Source organism: Alexandromys fortis, unplaced genomic scaffold (genome assembly GCF_014885135.2).
Source record: "Alexandromys fortis isolate MF-2015 unplaced genomic scaffold, M_Fortis_MF-2015_v1.1 scaffold_8_9099976_23576923, whole genome shotgun sequence".
NCBI classification, from domain to species: domain Eukaryota; kingdom Metazoa; phylum Chordata; class Mammalia; order Rodentia; family Cricetidae; genus Alexandromys; species Alexandromys fortis.
Window position 1 is genome coordinate 11,436,450 of NW_026067899.1, and position 23,840 is coordinate 11,460,289.

The 23,840-nt window shown below is 47.6% G+C and overlaps 1 protein-coding gene across 1 annotated transcript in view; it reads right to left on the reverse strand.

The window, feature by feature from the left end:
• Tanc1 (tetratricopeptide repeat, ankyrin repeat and coiled-coil containing 1) overlaps positions 1-23,840 on the reverse strand; it is a 227,565-nt gene that overhangs the window by 57,163 nt on the left and 146,562 nt on the right. The window contains exons 6-8 of the mRNA XM_050121991.1: positions 16,237-16,367; positions 15,000-15,186; positions 2,080-2,343 (exon numbers count right to left, since the gene is read on the reverse strand). Of these exons, the coding sequence (XP_049977948.1) occupies positions 2,080-2,343; positions 15,000-15,186; positions 16,237-16,367 (582 nt within the window). The remainder of the gene's footprint in view (positions 1-2,079; positions 2,344-14,999; positions 15,187-16,236; positions 16,368-23,840) is intronic.

Here is a 23,840-nt window from a genome sequence, read left to right on the forward strand (position 1 = left end):
GGGGGGGGGGGAGGAGGGGGGGGGGGAGGGGGGCGGGCGGGGAGGGGGGGTGCGGGCGGGCGCCGGCGAATGGGAGGGCGGGGAGGAGGCAGGAATTTTTTTTTTTAAAAAAAAAAAAAAAAAAGAAGAATTCCAGTACTCATGCAGCTGAGGTAAGGGAGCTTAAAATACTGTCGGACTGGGGCTACAAGGCGAGTGTTTCAAACAATAAACAAACATGGCTAAGCTGAGCCATGTTTGCTGCTTAGGCACAGCAGTAAGTGCCAGCTGCAAAGATCTTTACTTCTTGGGGCGTTTTTGAAGCTACCAGGACACCTGAGATCAGGATCAGCGAGGCCTCAGCTGCTCAGCTATGAGCTCAGGCACTCCCTCCGAGAGATGATGCCATTCTGTCCTCGTCCACAGATCCCCAGATAGCAGCAACTAGAGCCAGGCCCACACTAGTCTACACAAGGAACACCTAAAATGCTAAAACACCATTTTGGGCCAAGGAAATGAGGTCAAACAATCTCATACTGCAGAAAGCCCACTGCTAACATCTCTGGATTAAATTGTGCACATGGTGTCTGGGAACCCAAGCATGCATACAGAGACTGTGTGGGGAGCTCATTTCAACATGCTGTAGGGAACGGCTGTGGGGAGAGTGTTCTCTTAAGCTAAACCAACAGCAATGCATGCTGATGCCCTAAGTTGTAGACTAACCTAGTCAAGGCAAAAGCCAGTAAATCCTGGGCAATCGCCAGTTAGTGGTTCAAGAAAACCAGAACTCGGTTGATTGTGGTTGCTGGCTTTCTGGAAAGGAGATACCAGGTGAGTACAGCAGAAACCAGACAGCTTTGCTCCCTAATCCGGGCAGTCTGGAAACATTCAGCTCACACCCACAGCCACTTCACACGGCCTGAGACATCCAAAGAGCTTCTGGCAAGACAGACCACCCCCAACTGAGGACCATTAACGTCACTAAAACTACTCTATTAATGAGTTCCTAATTTTAAAAAAAGACAGGTTACTCTGAATATAAGTGTGTTATTTTGTTGGGGAAACTAAAGCCGTCAAATTCTGGGGAGACTACAAGTGACCCATTCATCATAACTAGGTAACTACAGCCTAAAGCATCTTGAGTAGCGGGTATTATATTCCAGGGGTGGGCCAGTGGTGGTGCGGGGGAAGGCAGGGGAAGCTTTTGGAAGAACCATCAATCAATACACATAATGCTCGCTAGTACCTCCCTGGCGGACCTCTTTTGGAACAAGGCCACTTTGCTTCCTTTGAAAGTGAATTAGAGTTGTACCTCACAGCTTTTCCATTAAGGACATTTATTTACCAGCTGCTTCAGAGTTCCACCATTAAAAAAAAAAAAAAAAAAACCCAACCATCCAACAGCAGCCAGAATGACCTAGCACACACTGAAGAAACGGCATAAATTACAGAAGATCCTTTGATGTACAGAGCCAGTGAGGGGGACACTTTCAAGCACTAGGCTGCTAACAAAGAATCACCTGGACGAGTGAGTGCCTCTTCTGAATGCACCCCAAGAGCTCAGAAGTGTAAAAAACCTTCAGAAAGCACAGGGTGGAGCCTCCACCCCCACCTTCCATAGTCCTTGTTCAAAGATGAACCACTGACCGGCCCAACTATCAGCACGGGCCGCCATGTGTGTGCAGGGCTCTGTTTCGAGCTGCAGGCTGCACATGCTTTCGGCGGTGAGCTCCGTTATGGCTGGTTTTTACAGAAGCATTTGCCCTCCTAGCTATGATGGGCTTCAACCATACAAACCAAAGTTTTAAAGTTGAATGAGAATAGAAATCTTTTGAGCTGGCATCAGCTTCGCCCTAAATAAAAGACAGAGCTTCGGAACCTTTTGGCCTCACCTACCAGGAGCCAACATTACAGATCACATATTTAGAGATTCAGAGGAAAGGGACCACTAAAAGACTTGTGTGTTTGCAATAGGTAAACTGAGGCCTATGAAATGATCACATGACTAGCTTGTGTCTGAACAAATTTGGGAGGTAAATAAATGGAAACCAGGACCCTGAGGATTGGGGTGATAGGCCCCGGGGAGAGGTGTGGCCTTACCTGCAACTGAGTTGGGCCGTGGCATTATTAGCGAGCTGGAGCTCTGGGAATAAGGAATCGGACCATCTCCAGCTGCGGGCTCCGCCTTGGGCAGCTCGCTCTCCACTGACCCAGCGGTCTCTTCTTCTGCCACGGGGGAGCAGTTGTCTGCCCTTCGATCATGAAGCAGTCCCTTCTGAACCCCTACCCTTAGGCTTCCATCTTTATTCCACTCCAAACTGGAGCCACTCCGGTCATCGTTTTCCGACGAACTCGTAATCGTGGCTGCAATGAGAAATCAAAATAACTCTGAAGGAGGCTGGGCACAGCTGGGACAGCCAAGAGTTAAGAAGTGCACATACCCCTCCCCAGGGCCAATGGAAAGTTTTCTGGTCGACACAGATTTTTATCAAAGTATGCTTCATTCAATGTATTTTGGTAAATTAAAAGAATGTGGCTTATCGGGGGGAAATAAACTGCGAAACCACTCTACAGGGAAGGGGAAAAACTGATAGGAAGATAGAGGAAAAGCTGCCTTAAAGTATCTGAGACTTAAGAGTGACTCTGTATAATCTGGAGATAATGAATCATCCCTGTAACCAAGATGAACTGCACACATCTCACTAAATTCCTCTGAATCTTTAAATACCCCATCCAAACACACACTTGCTGGGGGAGAGACAACAACTGCAGTACCACAGCTACTGTAGAAAAGACGCAGGGTAGGGAAACAAAGATGCGATTTACAGCGAAGAGAACCCCATCCTTAGAACTAAGAACTAACATTTATCTATTCAGGAAAGTCTTAGAGAGATCAACTTGCCTTATTCCTTTTACAACACAGGATGGAAAAATCTGTGTGACCAGTGCAGGGAAAGGACCAGTATGGGAAGGTCTGATCTGGTTTTAGAATTAAAAATTAACTTCTACAAAAGCAAACCAGCACGTGGGTAGGGCAGGGGGGGGGCAGATGAGGGAGAAAAAAAAAACAACTTAAGAACGTCCTGGCAAAAGCGCAGAGGAATATGGGAAAGGGAAGCTCAGTACTCACCCTAGATAGCTGCTACAGGCCGATGCTCCTAATTTTCAGACAGCCTGAGCAATACACAGTCCCCTGAAACCACAGGCCACCGGGCCACTCGTGCTGCCTCAACTGTTGACCTAATGCTGGCTTGTGCCCTTGGGGACGGGAGCCATGCCCACTAATGCACTGCTCAGATCCCAGCAGCCCAGGCCTCTGAGCGGGATCCTGGCAAACAGGAGCCAGCTGGCCAGCGTGCACTCAGCTGCAGCTGCCCGGAGGGAGCAGCTTTAGCCACACACTATGAAGAGCTCACTGTATCAGCCACTGGGTAGATGAGTTCAGAGGGAGTTACTTCTCTAGGACCAAAAGGACTGAACAGTTTAGCTTTTGAATGCTCTTGAAGGCTTAGAAGACTGCAGGGGCTTCAGGATACCTTGCCACGATTCTCCAACTGCCTTTGCCGCTGCAGTCGGAGCATACTGCTCTCCAGTGTCTTCCTACGTAGAAACCCTTCCTACAGGTGGGAACCTTTGTAAGGGTACCTACCGCAGGCTGCCCTTCTTTATTTCTGGACAGTGCAGCAACTTGGGCATGATGAGTGCTCAATAAATATTTGCTTATTGAATGAATGGACAGATGAGAGAGAGAGAGAGAGAGAGAGAGAGAGAGAGAGAGAGAGAGAGAGAGAGGCGCACAAATAATATGTCAGCTCTTCTTGCAGTCAGATACTATACCCCAATGACCTCACTGTTCCCCACTCAGGACCATGGCCTCGCACCTAACCAAAGTAAAAACTAGTGTGGTATGGGGTTGGTTCTTCTGGGAAACCAAGATTATTATTCCAATATTCCTGCATGTTCTAGCAATAATAAACCATGCCTCCGTCTCTCTTAAGATGAAGCCAGCCTTCTCTGTGTTTTGAACTGGACAGTTCACAGGTGTGCACAACAAGCTTGGTGGTCTTCCCATTGGAAATGCTGCCGCAGCACTGACGGCAGCCGCTGACATGCGCTGGAGGTCTGCTATATGCCAGAAGCGACTAGTGCCTTACAGGAATGGCTTAACTTATTAAGGAGTCTATTGTTTATTTATGGGAATTCATTATTAATAGTAACTCTGCTAATAGCATAAAAATACAGCCAGTCTCGTAAAACAAACTGTTTTAAGTCCAGTACTTGGAATTCTGAGTGCTTTTTCCGAGACATCTTGTAGTAAGCTCTCAAGGCGGTCCCAGCATCTAAGTGATGTCCAGAACGAGGATGGAGTGACGTGTTAGATTTTCCTGTTGTGGATATTTTGTTGGTGGCACCTGTTCTTCAAAAGCAGTGTATCTCAGGGCAAATGATGCTTTCCTGCACTTGCTCTCCCTCAGCACCTCACTGGGTTTTGTGCTCTTGCGACAAAGACCTCATTCCTAACGAAGGCCAGCCCAGCATCCTGCTACAAACGACGGTACAGTGGACTTGCAGCCCCTAGGTCCCAGGAAGCAGCTGGAAACATCTGGAAAAGCCTAGCTAAGGCTTCTAGGGGGCGGGACAGGCTGAAGGCTTACTTCTCACAGGGAGGGTCAGTATATCTATGTGAGGTGAAAAAGCTCAAGTACTAGCAGTGAGAGAAAGAAAGTGGAAGAGAGAAGGTGGCCCTGAGCCACAGGAGCAGTGACTGGAAAAAGAACTCTCCGACGGGTAGCTACATCCATTGCTTTTTATTTTGTGGTACTGGGTATCACATCTAGGGCTTTGCACATCTTAAGGAAGTGCTCCTCTGCTGAGCTACAACACCCCTAACCCTGAACTAGCTGCTTCAAAGGGAGGCGAGGAAAGGTCAGTATTCATTAGCAGGGAACTCTGAAGAGCAGAGGGTAGCAGCACCCCCACTGCTACCAGGAAGCTTGTGATGGAGATCCAGTGGCCACTGAGAGGGAAGGCCAAAGGCTGTGGGAGCCCGGTGGGATTGCCCTTCTGCACAGAGCTACAGCTAAGCGCCTGAAGCAAACCAGTGGGACAGAGAAAGACTATTGACTTCATTTCCCCTGCACACAAGAAGTTCACCTCATAGGACAGCTCCAAGTCTCCTAGAGAGAGGAAGCTGACTCTCATAATAAATAACATGTTACTGCAGAGTCCAGGCTGACAGCAACACAAATTCCTATTTAGGTTATTAGCACAGCCACTCTGGAGTACGTGTGTGCATACATCGCCAGGTACACACACACACACACACACACACACACAACAACAACAACAACAAAACTAGGGCAACATTTTAAAGATGAAGATTTTTGTAAAGAGTCTCTACAGGAGGGGCTGGGAGATGGCTCAGGAGTTAAGAGCATTTGCTGCTCTTCCAGAGGACCTGAGTTTCACTGCCGGCACCCACATCAGGCAGCTCCCACTTCCAAAGGATCTGATGCTTTCTGGCCTCTATGGACACTGGCACATATGTGCCGTATGCACACAGAGAAACACAATACATATAAATTTAAAATAAAAATAATTTTTTAGAAGGGCAGTGGTGGTGCACCCCTTTCATCCCAGCACTTGGGAGGGAGAGGCGGGTGGATCTCTGAGTTTAAGGCCAGCCTGGTCTACAGAGCAAGTTACAGGACAGTCAGGGCTACATAGAGAACCCCTGTCTCAAAAAACAAAACCCTAAAAAACCCAATAACAATAATATAAAAATAAAAATTTAAAACCCTCTCTAAATGCTATCTGGCATCTCCCAAAGAATACCCACTCTCCAATCCTCTAAGGACTCACAATACCGTCTATCCTTTTAGTCCTGCAGCTGGTAGATGCCCATCTTGGCTGACAAAAGCTTGTCACCCACCTTGTCTGAACCGCTCTTCTACCGTGTAGGATCCTGGACACGAGGCACACAGCTCTGTAAATATTCCATCAAGCTTGACGGCAGGTTAGACAGTGCCGCACAACGAGGGATCAACGGGACCTGGTGCTGCTTGCTACAGATTCAAAGAACACTGTTCTCTCAACGCATACTTTGCAAACTCCTGCACCCCCCAAGGACAGTGTTTATCTTCCTCTGTAGTAATTGCATATTTAACCATCTGCTCATTCACACATTCTTCCAAAATACCTTCCTCAGCTGCGAAGGTACACACACAAAGAGGGTCCTCGTGACAAGCGGTGGCCAGGCTAGGAGCTCATCCTACTCCACAAAGGCAAAGACAGACCCAGAATAGGGCCAGTGGCATATCCAACACAAGCTCCTGGCTCTGCACGATCAGAGCATCTGGAGGCCTCCTTGGCTTGCCCAGCTCAGGACCTAGGAGGGGGAGGCATAAGTGGCTATGGCTCCAGGAGGGTCTGCTGTTATGAGGTCACCTTGTTAAGAACTGTCATCCACTCGGTCACCGAATAACTTGCTAAGTCAAGGTAGACAGGAGCTGCTACCTCCTCAGCTTTCCCTCAACCATCACTGCCTTATTTCAGCTTCTGTGCTAGAGGTTCACTTAACACAAATGTAGGTCCAGAGCCAAGTAGCTCACTAGGACCTAAACCACACTGTAGATTTAAAACAGCATTAAGAAAGCGAGACAGAATCGGGTGGTGGTGGCTTACACCTTTAATTCCAGCACCCAGGAGGCAGCAGCAGGTGGATCTCTGTGAGTTCAAGACCAACTGGGTCTACAGAGGTAGTTTCAGGACAGCCAGAGCTACACTAAGAAACCTTGTCTCAAAAAGAAAAAAAAAAAAGGAGAGCTAAGGAGATTACAGGGTGAATCCACGTTTAGCCTGACGGCCAGGCCTGGCTGCACACAGCAGCAGGATCCATCTTGAGCTGCAGAGGGAAGACAGGTGCAGAGGAAGTGCACACACAGCGTGTGAACATAACACCTAGAACAGTTACCTTACATACAAATGCTTTGGTTCCAGCCTGGGCTCTCCCCCTTTAGAGAAATGGCACTGGAACACATGTCCATCTCACAGATGTAACTTCATGCAATTGTTTTTCTCTTTCCCACTGGCTACAGGGGAACTCAACACCATTCTCTGACCACTACTAGGAAGCAAGTACAACTGTATGACCTGACTTCTAACTTCACCTTAGCTCTGCTCTCCTCTCCTCTGACTGACATGTACCCTACAGAGAACTCCTGGCTCACCACATGTCGGTGAGTGGGCATTGCTCGCTCCTCAGGGGCAATCAAGTAACAAGACCCTGAAGAAATACCTACTCACTCTAGTGGTGACGAGGCCAGCAGAAGTGCCCATGGTGTGCCAAGATCTATTCAAAGCCATGTCCTATCTTCTCTTCCTGTAACATCCTCAGACAGGAAAGCCCCACAACTCCTGAAGTGTCGCTGTGCCTCAGAATGCTGCTCTGACCATTGCCACACTAGTTCCAGAAAATCTGGAACATATACTCCCAAATCTATTGATAAATTATCTACATGCACTGCAGTAGTTTATTCACTATAAAACACATACCAAAACCATACATCTTTAAATGAGAGGAAAACAGAAATAAGAATTTTCTTCAAGTACTCTATAGGCTGTCAGTCACTGTCCACATTTAAAGTAAGAGCTCCAAGAGAACCCCCCAGCCTTCCCTGGGTTTGGAGACATTTAAACAGGAGACCATAGTTCAAGAGCCTCTTAAAATTAGTACAATAGTTCTTTCCCCTTCCTATACAACCCAAAAAATAATGATAAAGCAGCATTGAAACATGGGTTACCTTCCAGAATCAGCCGACTAGGGGACAGGAAGCACTTAAAAGTTAAACACAAGAGCAAAGAATTAAAAAACAAACAGGAAAGGAATATGAAGGCTATTTCTGAAGGTGAGAGAAGAGAAGAAAGGCTAAAAAGGGACCTGCAGCCACTGTAGAGTGTCTTCTGTGCCATGACCAAATGAAGGGCTCTGGCCACTTCAGAAGTTATCCTTCAGTGCAGCAAAGGAACTCTGAGGATGTGGGGGAAAGAATCAGCCCGGAGTCAAGGCAGCACTGCAGCTGCCAAGTCCTCGGCCGGACAAAGGGTCTCTGTCCTCTCCACGGGATGCACACTTCACACTAGCAGACGCTCAGGATACCTGGGCGTGCTTTAGATTCCCGGACCATTTCTTCATGGCTTGCACATCTCTCCACTCTCCCACCCAGGCCCACCACCCTGCAAACTAACAAACACCACACACAACAGTCCCTGGCTCACCTGCTCCCCGCTCCTAATACCTATTAGCTCAGCAAGGAGAAGGTTCCCTGGGAAGAATGCACTACCTCTCCTGCCGGAGAAAATGCCCGGATGGGGCCCTGGGAACCTTCAGCTCCAGGGACAGCCTGGCTTCTCCTCCTGCACAGCCCCAGAATGGCAGCTTGGCACTTCCGGCTAGTCCTGCCCCTTTGGGTGTTGTTCTGGGAACCCTATGCACTGGATTGTGACAGCCAGATCTCTGTACCGAATCTTCGGCGCTCACCCGCATTGCGCAAGGTGCGCTTTGCCACAACACGCAGCAAGGCCAGGGATCCAGCTGCTGTTCCCAGGCACATTCATCAGGCCCTTCAATTGTAAAAATACCTGAAGGAACGGCTGTGGGCAGGGCAGTGTGGGAGGGGAAGACTGGACCCACCTCTCTCAACAAGAACCCTGCCACAACTGGACCTGTCATGGCAATGAAAGTCTCCAGAGAAGATCTGAAAACCTGACTGTGACTTTTCCTAACAAGTGACATGGTGCTTTGGTGAAGCTGTGCAAATCTGCACGTGGACAGCAGCCACACTGGAGCCTTGGGCACACTCAAATGATGCCCCAGAGCTCTGGATCCTTGCAAAAGGGCTCGCGGCCCACAGTGGCTGTAGAATTATTATGCACCTAGAGCCAGTATCTTCCATGAGAGGCACCCACACTCCTCTCAGCCACTGGCTGGACTGATACTTTCAGAGGCCCATAGGGAGGCAATTTTGAAAACAGATACTATGTCTCATTTTTTTTTTTTTTTGTCTCAGTACTGAACAAATGTGTTCCTGGAACACAGCAGGTGTCCATACATGTTTGGCGGTACAGACAGAACAGCATAAAGAAGCCAAACATACAGAGTGACTACAGTCCGGGCAGATGCTGTGACTTGAACACCACCGAGGAGTTCTTCCCCACAATTTACTATGTTGCCAAATCATAACTGCTAAGAGCAACTTTCCTTCTTTACCCGAGATTTAAAAAGGCTTCTACAATTAACGATGATTTTTAAATTGCAGGCAGTGTAGCGAAATGAATATTAACCCAGATTTCAAACATCCTAAGTAGTTATTACCAAATCAGTTTCAAAGCATTCTATTATGGGAGGGGGGTGGGGGGGCAAAACAGGTGGCAACAGGGCAACATTAGTATAAAAATCAAAAGGGTGGGATTCACAGGTTTAAAATGAAAGCACAATTAGATTACCCTCCAACACCTCCGCATCTGATTACCTCCCTGGAGACACAAAGTCACGGAAGTGAACAGACAGGGCTACCTCCAGAATCTCTTTCATTTCACAAGCCTGGAAGGAGGCAGAGAGAGTCAGTGGAAGACAAAAGTCAGCCCATGACGACGTTTTATGTTCTAAGCAAGTGTGCAGGAAAGCAAAGGCTAGCGCATCCCATCAAACGGCGGCAGGGTATGGCCCAAGGGCCCCACTGCTTAACAAGAGCCACTCTTGCAAGAGAAATGGTTCCACGATGATGTTCCCCTCAAAGCTACTTGCTCCCTACTTCTAAATGAGCAGGGGAATAAAGATCAGTACTCCAGGAGAGCAGAGGGAGGGAAGCAGTCAGAGAGCTGAAACCAGCATTCACTACCCACATCCACACGGCCTGGGATGCAGACTCCCGTGGTCCAGCATTCACTACCCACATCCACATGGCCTGGGATGCAGACTCCCGTGGTCCAGCATTCACATGGCCTAGGATGCAGACTCCCGTGGTCCAGCATTCACATGGCCTGGGATGCAGACTCCCGTGGTCCAGCATTCACATGGCCTAGGATGCAGACTCCCGTGGTCCAGCATTCACTACCCACATCCACATGGCCTGGGATGCAGACTCCCATGGTCCAGTATGGGAAGGGGGCGGAGGGGGGCAGGTAGGTGACACTCTTGTTCTGGGAGAGACACGGAGAGTAAGGGAACAGAGCCACTGTGAAGAGCCCTCCAGCCTTCCTGGAGCTTTCCCAACACCAACTTTCAGGAGGTGCAGGATGCTGCAAAATACTTAAGCAAGTAAAAAACCCGGACAGGCCAAAGTAGAGAATGAAGAAGGATGAGTGGAAGGGGAGGCTTCAAACAGACCCCATCCTCAGCCGGGGTGTCTCTAACAGCTACCTTGAAATCCTTCTGCGTAAATCTTCTATTAATAGAGAGCAAGAATTTTTAAAATTGAGTGCTTTTTTTAAAATCTTGGGGGCAAGTAGGGCATCTCACTTGCTACACAAGCCTGGCAACCTGAGTTCAATCCCCAGATCTCCCATAAAGACGGAAGGAGGAAAATGACTCCATCAGGCTGTCTTCTGACCCCCATATGAGTGTTGTAGCACATACATCCACAGGTATCGGTATCTCTCTCTCTCTCTCTCTCTCACACACACACACACACACACACACACGCACGCACGCACACACACTTATATAAATGAAATCTCAGTAGAAGAGTTAAGTAAAAGGGTTAGTCTGTGTTTCTCCTCAATGAGTCTATCCTCTGTCTTCCTAAGTGGAAAAGCTCTATTTTCTTGAAATAAATATACCAACTAAAATACTTATCATCATCTGGACATAACAGTTAAACATATTCAATTCAGGATGTGCCTTAAAACACAGTATTTCTAGCAATTTCTAAAGGCTAGGTTATTAGCCTTCCCATCTACTCCAATGAATACATACAGGCCTTTTCCCGAGCTGGGATTAATACAGACTACAACTCCATTTTATTAGGAGGAAGCAACTTTAAGGAGTGTTCCTAGGAACACAGTTTTCTACAGCACAGACAGAACACCTTAGGAGACGGCTTCTTTATAAGTGATCTTCCTTCCAAAGCAAGCGACTACAAGTTGTTGTACTAGGTAGGACTAGGTAGGTGCAGCTGGGGTTCATGTCTGGCAAGTTTTCACAATGCAAATTTGGAAACCAGACGCTAACATCCAGGTAATGCCAATGGTTCCAGCAGAAGCAAGAAGAACTTTACTTAAAAAGAAAAAAAAAATCAAATACACTCAGAAAAATGCGGCTAATCCCATCTACTTAGCCAGTATTTCCACATGGCAGGATCACTAATATTGGGAGATTCTGAGCCTCTTGAAATAGGAGAAAGTGGGGCTCCCTTCCGGATAACATGACAAAGTTGAAAAGGGGCAGGAGAGTCCATTAAGCCTTGGTCTCTTGAGTAAGACTGGAAGGGAGGTGGGGCTAGTAAGTTCTAATGGTCACTGGCCCCTTGCTGTGGAAACCCAATGCAAATGGGGTACCTGTGGTAGCCCCGAGGAAGCTGACCGGGCATGTGGCAGGCAGTATGGGCTTCCTCTCCCTGCCTCTACCGGGCGGAGTGATTTAGGTTAACCGCAATCAGTATGCTGGAAACCAGCCCGATAGTAAGAGGAGGCTGAGGAACGCTCAAGGACAGGCTGGCACTGTTTGAAATGCACCTTAATGCTCAGAATGCCGCCTCGAATCCACTGTGGCCCCAAGCATGCAATATCGAGGCAACCTGCGCCTCACACGGCCCACCCTATCGCATGGCCCTAGCCATCCAACACTGGCTGCCTCGGTTCAAACCCTACTTAAAGTGGGAAGTTAAAGGAAGGCTGGTTCCTCTTTTCCCAAGGACTCACGTGATATGGACCATGGATCCTCATCAATTTATTTGACAAAGCTGCTGCCAGGCCTTTCGAGGTGGGAAACCAGGCTGTTTTACATTCATTTCTGACCACTAAGATCAGGGTATTCTTGAGTCTTTTACTCCCTTAAACATCAGTGAAGCCCAAAAGCTGTGATCACAGGCTACCACTCATAAAGTCAGCAAGTTCTTCAGATGGCAAAAAGCACGCTCCACCCCAGCAATTGGAGACCACAAGTACACCCACCACCAATACCTGTTAGCTCAGAGGCCTTGGCACCTGTACCTTGCACCGATTACAGAGAAAGCTCTTCCCCTATGGCCTCACTACTCCTGCCTCTTCAAACACCTGCAGCTCAAGTCAGCCTGGGGAGGAAACTCTTGCTTCTCTTCCTTCTCCTCCCTAGCACACCTTGGCGACAGACTTTGGTTCTACAGGCCGCAGGTGGGAGGGAACAGAGGCATGTAGTCACCAGCACAGTGTGTCCCTTATCTACCTAAGTCTTGGACTATGAAGCACGGGCCTGGCCCCAGGAGCTAGGGTCTCCCATCTCCCATGAAAGACTGCTCACACTGTCTCCCACTGTCCCCACTTTCATTCAGTCAGGACTTTCAGCTCCTTGCACACTTCAATGTTTAGCTAAGTTAAGAGAACGTGTTCGCCTGAGCCAAGAAGCAAAAGGCAAAATTGATGACATAAAAAGTCCGACTTTCTTTTTTTCAGTCAGAGCAGAGCTTCAGACACTGTGATATGAAAAGTTTTAATGAACCATCTCGAAATAGGAATCCTGAATGGTTCTTTATAAACCAAGTCGATGCTCCCTGCTTGTGTGCGGCTGGGTAGTAGCAGCAATTCTTTTCTTAATTCCTTAATTCCCGGCACTTGGCTAGGAACCCAGAACGGAGTTGGAAAAACAAGACCCCATCCATATGGAGTCATAATTAAATAACAAGTACACTGAAGGAAATCACCGTGGTGCTGTCAGAGAATATCATATGGAGTCTGATTGAGGAAGACGATATAAAAATCAAGTGTTAGTTAAAGGCCTCCTGGTAGCTGAACCTTTCACTGGCAATACAAACAACGAAGCCAGTGCCTTTGCTGTTTTGAAGAAATGCTTGCAGGGATCGGGGATGCAGCTTGGTTCTATTTCACTCGGTTCAAAGATACAAAGCCTAGGTTTGATCCCTAGAACAGTAAAACAAATTCAAAATTTCAGCACTTGTGAGGGGGGGGAGGGAGAGGGAGACAAAGAGGGAGAGGGAGAGGGAGAGGGAGAGGGAGAGAGAGAGAGAGAGAGAATATGAATGATGGATGGGTGGTTCGGTAACTGAAAATACTTATAAATGTTTGACCTCCCCCCATGGCATATTTAAAACCAAGAGGCATGTAATGCCAATTCTAGAACTAACAGTAAAAATAAGAAGCCTGTTTAAAAAAAAAAAAAAGGTAGCATAACCTTGAAGGAAGATTAAATTCTCAGAAGGACTTGACATTTCAGGAGCTAAGAAAGTCACATGGCTACCACCAAACTCACAACAAAGGTCTACCTACGGCGGAGAACCCAGAACCAGAGCACAAGAAAAGCAGTGATGCAGGAATAGTTTGCTGAAGGGAATTCACAGGAGCAGGAGTAGAGGAGATAGAGTGCCAAATGGCTGGGCCAGGGAGCGGAAAGCCTTGAAGTTACACGAAAAGGATTTGTGGCAAATCTTCCATTCATACGAAATGTCCAAAGGACAGAAAGTTGGTGGCTTAGATGGCGAGGCCTGGAGATCTCCGAGCAACAGGGATTTCAAACTGATACAATGTCTCTCAGGGGGATGGTGACAGTTCAAAGAACAGCTTCTACAGAACTTCCAACACACTAGAAGTTCATTTAAGTGAACATTACAGTATGTAAATTACATTTTGATACTGTAACGAGTACAACAGATCCATGAGAGTCTTAATCCACCCAAACTAGTAAAAGACACATCCCTGCTGAAGCTGAGCCCCACTCCAGACGTGCCGAGCTCTACAGCGAGCCCACATCCTATCTATCCTGCCCCAGTACTCTCCCAGGGGCATCTTCAAAGTCTAAGCCGGATGCACTCATCATTCGGATTTTTAAATTAAACTTGGATGACAATGCAGGTAACCAGAGAACACAGCGCTCAGAGGTCTATTCGAGGACAGATTAATATGGCTGTGGAGCCGGTCGACAATAACACACAACATCCTTCAAAGGCACACGCAGGGGGGAGCTGTAACAGTTCAGGAGAGACCCACTATGAAATCAGCACAATCGCAGAGCAGAATGCCTGAGTCATAGCTCGGATCAAACCTGTCTGCACCTGTCGCCGTCGGAGAGCCAGCAAGATGGATCAGTCCGTGCTGAGCCTGCCTCAGAATCACACAGTGAACTGTTAAGGCTGGGATATGGAAACAGGGGCTCTCAGGGTCACTGGATCCTCATATCACACAGGCCTATAGACGAATGAATTAACCAAAACCCTTGATTTTCTAGACAACGAAGCATGCAAAGTCAATTCAAAATTGCTCAAGCCACTTAGAACTTAGCCTTCTTCAGCTCAGCTCAGCAGGTCCACATACATCCTCATCTGAGACTCAGGGAAGGAAAACCCTGACCCCAAAACAGTGACCAGATCCCAGGATAAGCAACCTTCAGAGAGCACAGGCTCTAAGGTCATCGGAGAGAAAAGCAACGAGACTGGGCTATGAAAACTGCTTCACAGGCAGGGGTGTCATCTCCCTGCTGTGGTGCCTAAGGGGACCCGATGCCCACGGAATGAACTGGTCTGTGAGGTGGGAGGGGTTTCTGTGACTTCACAGGGCAGACCTGATAAGGTGCTTTATTATTTTATTTTATTTTTTTAACCACATGAGCCCAGTGATATCAAATAAATGTCAAGGAGCATAAAAGCTGATCTTCACTCTCTTGACTGCACACAGCTCTGAGCTGTCTGCAAGAGCAGGGCGGGGTCTGCAGACTGACCTTCATGGACCACACAGAACCCCTCTCCTGAGGTGCCCGTGAGCGCTCCAGCTGACGTGCGTCGAGCCATTACATTACCGAGCAGTGAGCGTCTTACCTATAATTCCACTGTCCTTGCTTTCCAGGGTGGAACTGGGGCTGCTAATGGTCTCGCAGGGACTTTTGTTGGCTGCCGTCTTGCTGACACAGCTATTCAAGGTTGAGCAGGGGCTATCAGTGCTGGGAGAGGCGGTGCTGCTTGTCAGTGTGGAGCAAGGGCTGATGCCTTGGCTCAGGGCTGTGCACTGCAAGGCAAACAAGGGGGAGTTAGCGTGGCTCACACAGCACGCTTCGACACACGTTTTCATTCTGGATGCTAAAACAATGAAACACAGGATAAATGGAGACATGCTTTAACTTCTAGAAAGACTACAGCTAAATAGGGATAGACAGAGTTTTCCAAATGCTATAAGAGATGTCTTTGTTCTGGTTGCCTCCTTTGAGGCTTTTTTACTAAGACAGCAGTCTTAGCGATCCTTCATTGGGAACACAGATTCGTAAAACAGAGATGGCCAACGGGCAGACTTCCTTTCGTTTCAAGCCTACAGAAGACAAATGGGTTATTTGACCTCTGTACAGGAAACCTGGGGGCCGTGTTTCTATAATATTTCACAGCAGGGCAGCCTGATTCCATTCCTGAAGATTTATGGGCTCTGTGTTCAGGAAAGGAGACTGGTAACCTCTGCGGTCTCAACACCTCCCCAACCCGTGCCTCCTCACAGAGACCCCAGGAGGAGGCAGGAGCTCCTGCCCTCCCTAGCCGCTACTGGCACACTCAGAGGTGGCAGGAGGCTGGTGGCTGTGCTCTCTCGGATGGAGAGTGCCCCTGGGAGGACGAACCATTTGACTCCCTCTCGTTTTGTCTGTACCTCATTCGCCTATAAATCCTTTCATCAACCCACTAACTCACACCAATCCCAACAGCTAAGAGAGCGCAGAGAAGCACAGACCAAAGCGGTCAGCGGAGAGGAATGTGCTCTCAGGATGGAAGCAGCGTCATTACAAAAGCTCTTCCAGCCACCTTAAATCACGAAGCCCATAGTCTCCGGGTAGAGGCTATCAGGGTAATGTGGACATCTTCTTGAGCTCTGATCCCTTCTGTTTGCCCTTAGCTACTCCCGCCACCATCCCTGCAAAGATCCAGACCTTCGTAATAAATTTCAAAACACAAGAGCCCAGAACTCATCTGACCAAACAATAACAGGCCCCCCATCACCCACACTGGCAGGGTGTGTACTACTGACTCATTCATCCCCTAAGCAGGTAGGAAATGTAGTCTCTTCTTCCAGCATTACCATGGCTTCATTTTTGTCTTCAATAGTTATGTGTGTGGCACTTGGGATCCCTTCTCCCAGTAAAAAGCCCAGTCTTGTCAACAGTTCTTGAGCTGCCGGAGAACAGCTTGGTTCATTATCGGCCTTGGCTTCTGGAACAAAGAAAGAAGACAGTGAAGACGCCCCTCTGGGGAGCCGGGGCCTCACATCTGGATGAGCCCACACTCCAGCTGCTTGTCTGGAGCCTTTGTGCATCCTTACAAAATGTACCAAGTTTGACAGCCACGCCTGTCCCTCTAGCAGCACGTTCTAATTAAGAGGCAGCGGCAGGTGGAGAAAACTGGGACAGAGAAATACCAAGTGCAAAGGGTGAAATATTTGATCTGAAAAAGAGAATTCCCCCACACCATTATCTGACATCAGCTCCAACTCCAGCGTCATCTGAAGAACGGTCCCTCAGACACCTCTCTGGGTAAGGAAGGGCTACTCCCCATCAGATCCTCAAAGGGCACTACATCCCGTGCCACAGGAGGCAGCATTAAAACCCGGGTGGCATGCGACAAAGAGCCAGGCTATTTAGATGCTGGGATAAACTAAAATCCAAGCTCTCATTCAACAAGACAGGGGCAGGAGGATTTGGGTGGGAAACTTGCTCTACACGCCCCATAGCAGTGAGAGTCAAACCCGGTTCTAACTCAGGTTCTCATCACAAGAACCCACACTGAATCCAAGACCAGTGGAAAAAAGTCAGGATCCAATGCATGGCTGCATGTTCTCAGCACACACTGCCAGGAAGCATGGCATCTCCAAGGCTGGCCATGTGCCTTTCTGTACTGAAGAGACTGCTCGTGTGGGAATTTACTTAAACGCCAAGCTGGAGACTAATCTCGAACCCCAAAGCCCAAGAGCACTTAGCTTTTGTCAATTATGGCTGACAAATAAAACATGCACATCAACCATACACCCATATAACCATAACATCTCTCACTGTAAAACATCCACTGTGACTAGATTATATACAAAAGCTAACTGTGCTCACCAGAGCACAAACTTAAGAGCAATGTGACTCTCAAGACAACGACTCCGTTTTGTCTGTTCTTAACTTGTCAAGACATCTAGATCTATACATGTTTGTACCTATTTTCCCCACACCACACGTGGAAATATACAGTAAGTGGAGGAAGAACGAGGGACAAGTAATCAATGAGCGAGGGACGCTACAAGCTAACATTGCTACCACCATGTTTCCTTCTAACTTTGTCTTTCGTAAGCAACTACAAAATGTTAAGTGAGCAAAACTTTGGTGAAAACCATACGGAAAAGGCTCAGTCACAGAGCAGTCTGGCCACACCATGCTGCCAGAAGAAGGTGTGAGAGAAACCAGGCTGGCGACATCTTCATGAAAGAAAAGACACCCGCCACTTGCTTGCTCTCAAAAACCTCATCATTCAGGGCATCATCGCTCTAGAGCCACCGTGATGAGACTGTTCTATGTTTACAGTCCTGATGTTTCAATGATTTGGGTTAAACTCATAACATCCATGGGTCCATGCCAACACAGGGGAAGGGAACCACCCTAGGGCGGGTGAACCACACCCCTGACACAACCCTAGAAATGTCCCTTCCCACAAGAGACTTCAAATCATGGACAGATTGTTAAAGGAGATGGCACTTGGGAAAGAAAGGCGGAAACCATCAAATCAACATGAACCAGGCACACCCAAAAACGGAATCTGGAGGACAGGTCCTATAGACCCTGCCTTCATCTACCAGCCTCTCCCTTCTGCAGTGTGCTTCAGGCCTCAGGCAGCAAGATGACAGGGGTCAAGGGAGGAGATGAAAATGGGGAGGTAAATAAGGGGTGAGGGGGCAGATCTCAGCAGCTTTTCTACTCCACACCCCTCTTTCTTTTTTAAACAATCACCACACTGCTGTGCCACTGTGACTATGTCCCAGCCCCAGAAAGTCTAACTTCTGGTTCAACCAGAAACACTCTAGGCAAAGGGCCAGAAACTCCACCCAGTTGGCAGCCGGTATAGAGGCTCAGAGCAGCCATACATGCAGGCTCGACTGCTACATTTACCCTGTTGACAAACACTGCCTACGGCTCACTCATTGGAAAGTTCTCCATCCTGGGTAGGACCTGTATACTGAAGAGGGGACATTACTGTTCCACAGCACAGTCACTGTCACCTCTACACTGAGCCTGCAGATAGCTACTTCACGTTCTTGTGCAAAAGTGGGGGGGGGGGGGACAGGAAACAGTCAAGACAGACATGGCAATGAATGCCTGCAATCCCAGTACTTAAACTGAGGAAGAACTGGTGTGGGTTTGAGACTGGCCTGGGCTACGTGGTAAGTGCAGCACAGTCAAAATACACAGCAAGATATTTGTCTCAAAAGATGAAAAGCGAAACTCCAACCTCCTAACAAAACTAGTCATTCAAGTCTCCGTGTCCAAATGAGTTGGGAAACTATGGCGATTCCAAGCTGAATGGCCGAGCTGAAGACAGACACCACAACTCACAATAACCTGTTCCCTGCACTGCTCAACCGGGACGTGGCTAGTACCAAAGTTCAAAACCCTACCGAGGCTGAAGAGACACACATTCTTAATTGCATTTTGCATTCATCAAGTCACCAAAACTGCGTTTCCTCCAGAGGCTCTCAACTGTTGTTTTTTTGGGGGAGGGAGGGAACTATTTTTTTTTTTTTCCTCTGAATGTCAACCTTAGTGACCACTGAACTCCTTCACATCCACTATGTTTGCTTTCCCCGGTTCACAACATCTTATTTAACTGATCTTTCCCTCTGGCAGAAGGACTCCTGTGTGAAGAACAGCAGTGTCCTTCTGGGAGAGGAGAGGTGTCCGCCAGCCCACAGAGCGCTGCTGCACTAGGAACAGAAGTTCACGATGCTAAGATTAGGATTCTCCTGGAAGCTGCTTTGTGTCCCCAAAGTGATCCAAACTGGATTCTACTGGGCCTCTCAGAATAGTCTGCTCTCATTCTGATACTTAATATTAATTCCTTCATCAATAATGGGGATACCTTAACCAATATCTGTGGAATAAGGACCAGGGAGGGGGGGACCCTCATTTCAGCTCACATCTCACAGATTTAAATATCAGAATTTATGATGTATGGATCTGGAACTGAGAGAACAACTGGCCTCATGTAAACCCACTAAACCAATGGGCAGTGATGTTCTCATCAGTAACAATCCCCCCATGGAATCCTCAGTACGGAAACACTGTGGAACGTTAGCCCGTGCACAAAGTTAAAAGGAAGTTCACAGATCTCATCCCGTCTGCTTCTTTTAGCTGTCTGCACGCAGGACACTTCGTCTGAGGCCCGAACATCAAAGAGCTGTCCACCCGCTGCCGTGGCCGCCATCGCTTCAATCACCGTGCCCTTCCCAGCCTTCTTCCCACCTTCACTGCCATTTCAGAAGCCAGATGAAGCCCTCTGCGCTCAGCTAAAGAGAGCTCTTCTGGTAATGAACCTCTCTCAGAACTTCGATTTCCTGATCACTGAAGTGGCCATACGCACATCCTACAGGTCGTGAGCCTCAAAACCAGCACACGTGAGGAAAGCCTCCTAAACCACAAGCTGGTTGGCACCCCCTGGCCTGCACACCAAGGCTGCACTCCTCCACTACATTCTGCTCTCCGGTTTTACCCGTTCACATCATCTCCAAGCGTGCGTGCATTTCTCTTCCTCCAAAAATGAACTGGTTATCATTTTCCGGCCTGGGTAGCTTCTTCTAGACTCACTATGAAAAGCTCTCTCCTTTGCTGTTTACACCAAGGGTTCTCACTCAGGCCCAGTGCACGGCTCCACTTCCCATTCCAACTCCTCTGCTCCTTAAAGCCAGGCGCTGTTAGATGCCTGTTGTAGGGTCTGCCGGCTTCATACCTAATGCTATCTTCTCCCTCTTCTTTTGGGTAATCTGGCTATGGTCTGTCAATCTCCTCTGTCTTTTAAAAGAACCAGCCCTCTGTCGCCTCAGTGAGTCTTGGACTTGCCTTTCGGGCTGCTGTTGCATTGATTTTGGCCCTGATTCCTATTATTCCTTCCTGTCTGCTGGTCTGGGGTTCTTGCTTTATACCTGTTTTCTAAACTTTTGAGGTCCGTTATTAAGTTACATATTTAAGTCCTTTCTGATTTGGGGATCTTTTAAGGTCCTCAGTGATCATTCCATAGAGGAGTGTGCCCCGCCCACTCCCGCAGTCTTCCTTGTATTCAGCAGTACACGGGTACTCGGACAACTCCTGAATACTCACTAGCTAAACGACCTTAAACAGCTGAAGGACACTAAGTTCCCAAGATGTTTGTTAAGCAACTGTGTTAAGAGAGATGGACTCTGGACCAGACATTACACCCCTTTTCATAATCTTAGCCACTTCCTACCATGGCCTGCATCTGAACTTCTAGTCCTCTCTGATGACTACTGTAAGTGTTTTTTACTTGCTTCTTTGTTTGTTTTGGCTTGGTTTGGTTTTGAGACAGGGTTTCTCTGTGCAGCCCTGGCTGTCTTGGAACTCAATCTGTAGACCAGGTTGGCCTCACACTCAAGAGATCTGCCTCCTGAGTGCTGGGACTAAAAGCATGTGCCATAATGGCCAGTTACAATTTCAATGTCCTTCTATTTCATTCTCCTGAGCCATCACAATCCCCTCCTTATTTCCCAAAACCACTATGTTGTAAACAGGGCGTCCATCTGCCAAGCTGGTGTTTCTAGGCCGTAACATTTAAAATACACCTGCATACGAGCTAGCTTTAAGCTATTCAACTCATTAGCCTCTACGTTTTACCCATTTACTCCCACGTTCAATCTGATTGATGAGGCATGTGTGGGTTCAGTTGCTGAGGACTGAACCCAAAATGGTGAACTCACTGTGCCGCTGAGCTACAGCCCCAGCCCTGGCCCCCGTCCTGGGACGCAGTCTTGTAGACCCATAGAACTATAACCTAAGAAACAGAGGACCCTTTTCAGTTAACCATGATTATTCTCTCACACCTCACCAATGCCTGACAAACAGCAATTTCTTAAAGGTAAATTCCAGCGCCAACTTTAATGTGTACCAATTAACTTTCTGTACTCTGGTCCTGTAAAATCCAATGATCTGTTTTATGGGTTTTGTTCTGTTTTGTGCTGGAGAATTAACCCAAGGCACTACGCATATTAAATGGGCTGGCACTCTACCAGCGAGCTACCCCAAAGTCTGCTCATGCTTTAAAGGGATCATTTACCCGAGTAAGATTTTTGTAATATCACGAATTGGGGCAACTGGGAAAATGCTGGTTTTGCAAATCTTAAAAACGTTGGCACATTTTATTACACAATATCAAGCTGTCATAATCATTAGTAGTACATGAGATCTTAAAGGAAAAATCCCGAGAAGCTACCAAGCTCAATGTGACAGGTTCAAGTTTCCCCAAAATGTAACTTTTTACTTTGCTTTAAAAGGCCAGGTGCTAGCATCGATGACAAGTCCTATGAGGTGCCTTTCTGTCGTTCTGTTTGTTTAACTGAAGCGACAGCCTCGTTTCATGCTCGCTTCAGCCCTTCGCAGGAAAAAAAACGTGATAAATGCTCAACTGTGAACAATCACAGTTTGCCAATAATCATCTCAAATAACTGTTACGTTTCATTTGAAAAGCTGCTGGGTCTAGCTTGCAATTCAAATCAGAGCAAAAGGCTTTACCGGAAGACCTCTATCAGACAGCAGCACGCAGGAGAGAGGCATCAGGCAGGCTTCCTACCTTCCCACTCAGAATACTAAAGAGATAGGCATTCAAGGGTCAGGATTTAATAACACTAATTACTGTCAGTGTCTTATCAGGGGAATGCTTGAGTGAATTTTCGGTCCTGGTGCAAGCGTGCAGCAGTGCAGGGTATCAGGATGTGGAGAGGCACTGCCCTGCTCTGAAGAGCTTCCAGTGTCGCTCACTGTTCTAGTTTTCTTTCTGTTGCTGGGATGCAACACTCCGACCAAAAGCAACTTAGGGGTGCAAAGAGTTTATGTAGTCTTTCAGGTTCCAGCCCATCACGGGGGCGGGGAGAGCCAGGACAGAAACATGAAGCAGAAACTATGGGGCAACACTGCTCATTCGCTTGTGCAGGCTCAGGCTTATCTAACTTTCTTACACAGCGCCCAGCCTACCTGCTCAGGGATGGATGCCACCCACAGTGGGCTAGCCTCTCCTACATCAGTGAACCGTTAAGACAGTTCTCCACAGCGAGACCCACAGGCCAATCTGATCGGGGCAGCTCCTCAATTGAGACTTACTTGTTTGGTGACTCTAAGCTGTGTCAAGTTGGCAATAAAAGATAGCTGGAAGGAAAGACAGACAGACAGACGGACAGACAGACAGACAGACAGACACACACACACACACACACACACACACAAGAAGACACGAAAGTAAGAGGCAGCCTTCTTAGGAAGAAGGATTTTATGAAAGAAGATGGGCTAAAAAAAAAAAAGGATAGCAAAATGAAAATGACTAAAAATTTATTATATACATGTATAAAACTGTCAAGGAGTAAGTATCTACTTTAAAAAATAAAAAAAAAAAAGATTTGACCTAATACATACAGACAGAGGCACCTTAGGTCCATAACCCACATTTTGAGACTCTGTATGAAGTCTACAATTATGTTCATGTTCAGGGAAAGCCTTTTACTGAGAAAAAAAAAAAAAAAANCCCCCCCCCGCGCCCCTTCATTTGCTCAAATTCCTGAAAGTAAAAGATAACTATCCTCATCAATTCTTTCTTCATTACCTTTAACTTCCTTCCTTCATTCACCTCTGCTACTCTCCCCAAATGGCCCCATTAACTGCATTTATGTTGAATTTTTTGATGATACACCTCTTCTTTTATTGACCTTGCAAACTCTGTCCTGTACGGCAGAAAGTAGCAACTGCCAGGAGAGACACAGAAAGAAAACCCGTGCCTTCTCCTGCCCCTCCCCCTGCTGCATCTTCTACCTGGTTCAGCATCTTAACAAACTCCTGAAGCTGCTCAGCAGTCTCATCTCAGAACAGAGCCATTCTTCCCCTTGGTCTAACTTGCTTCATTTTGCTTCTATGACAAAGAATACCTGGTTTAACCCGAGCTCTTTCTTGAGTTTCAGTTCTCAGCTGGATACTTCTGCTTATTAGCTTTTCTGTCACCTCCAAGAGACAGCCTCCCTAAAACATGTCGCATCAAAGGGCTGGGTCTCTTCTCCCACAGTGGTCACCTCACAGGTTAAGGATCATCATCTCTTTCTCAGGCCCCTGAGCTCTCAAAAATCCTCTCACCCATCCCTCTTTCCCAACCCTGCTCTAGAGTCTGTATTTACTCACCTCACTATGGAAACCATTTTCTCATCATTCTCCCTAGCGCTAGCCTCTACCTGCTCCCCGCCATCTGCTCCGCTGCCAGGTGCTTTGGCTGGAATGTTAAGTCTCCCTTCCAATTTCTATGTGAAAACCCAACCCCCAGTGTGATAGTGTTAGATGATGGGGCCTTTGGAAGGTGATCAGGGAACAGGGACTGCAGAGCCCTCATGATGAGACTCATGTCATTTAGGAAAGAAGGAACCTGTGACCTCTTTCGACAGGAAGAGGTCAT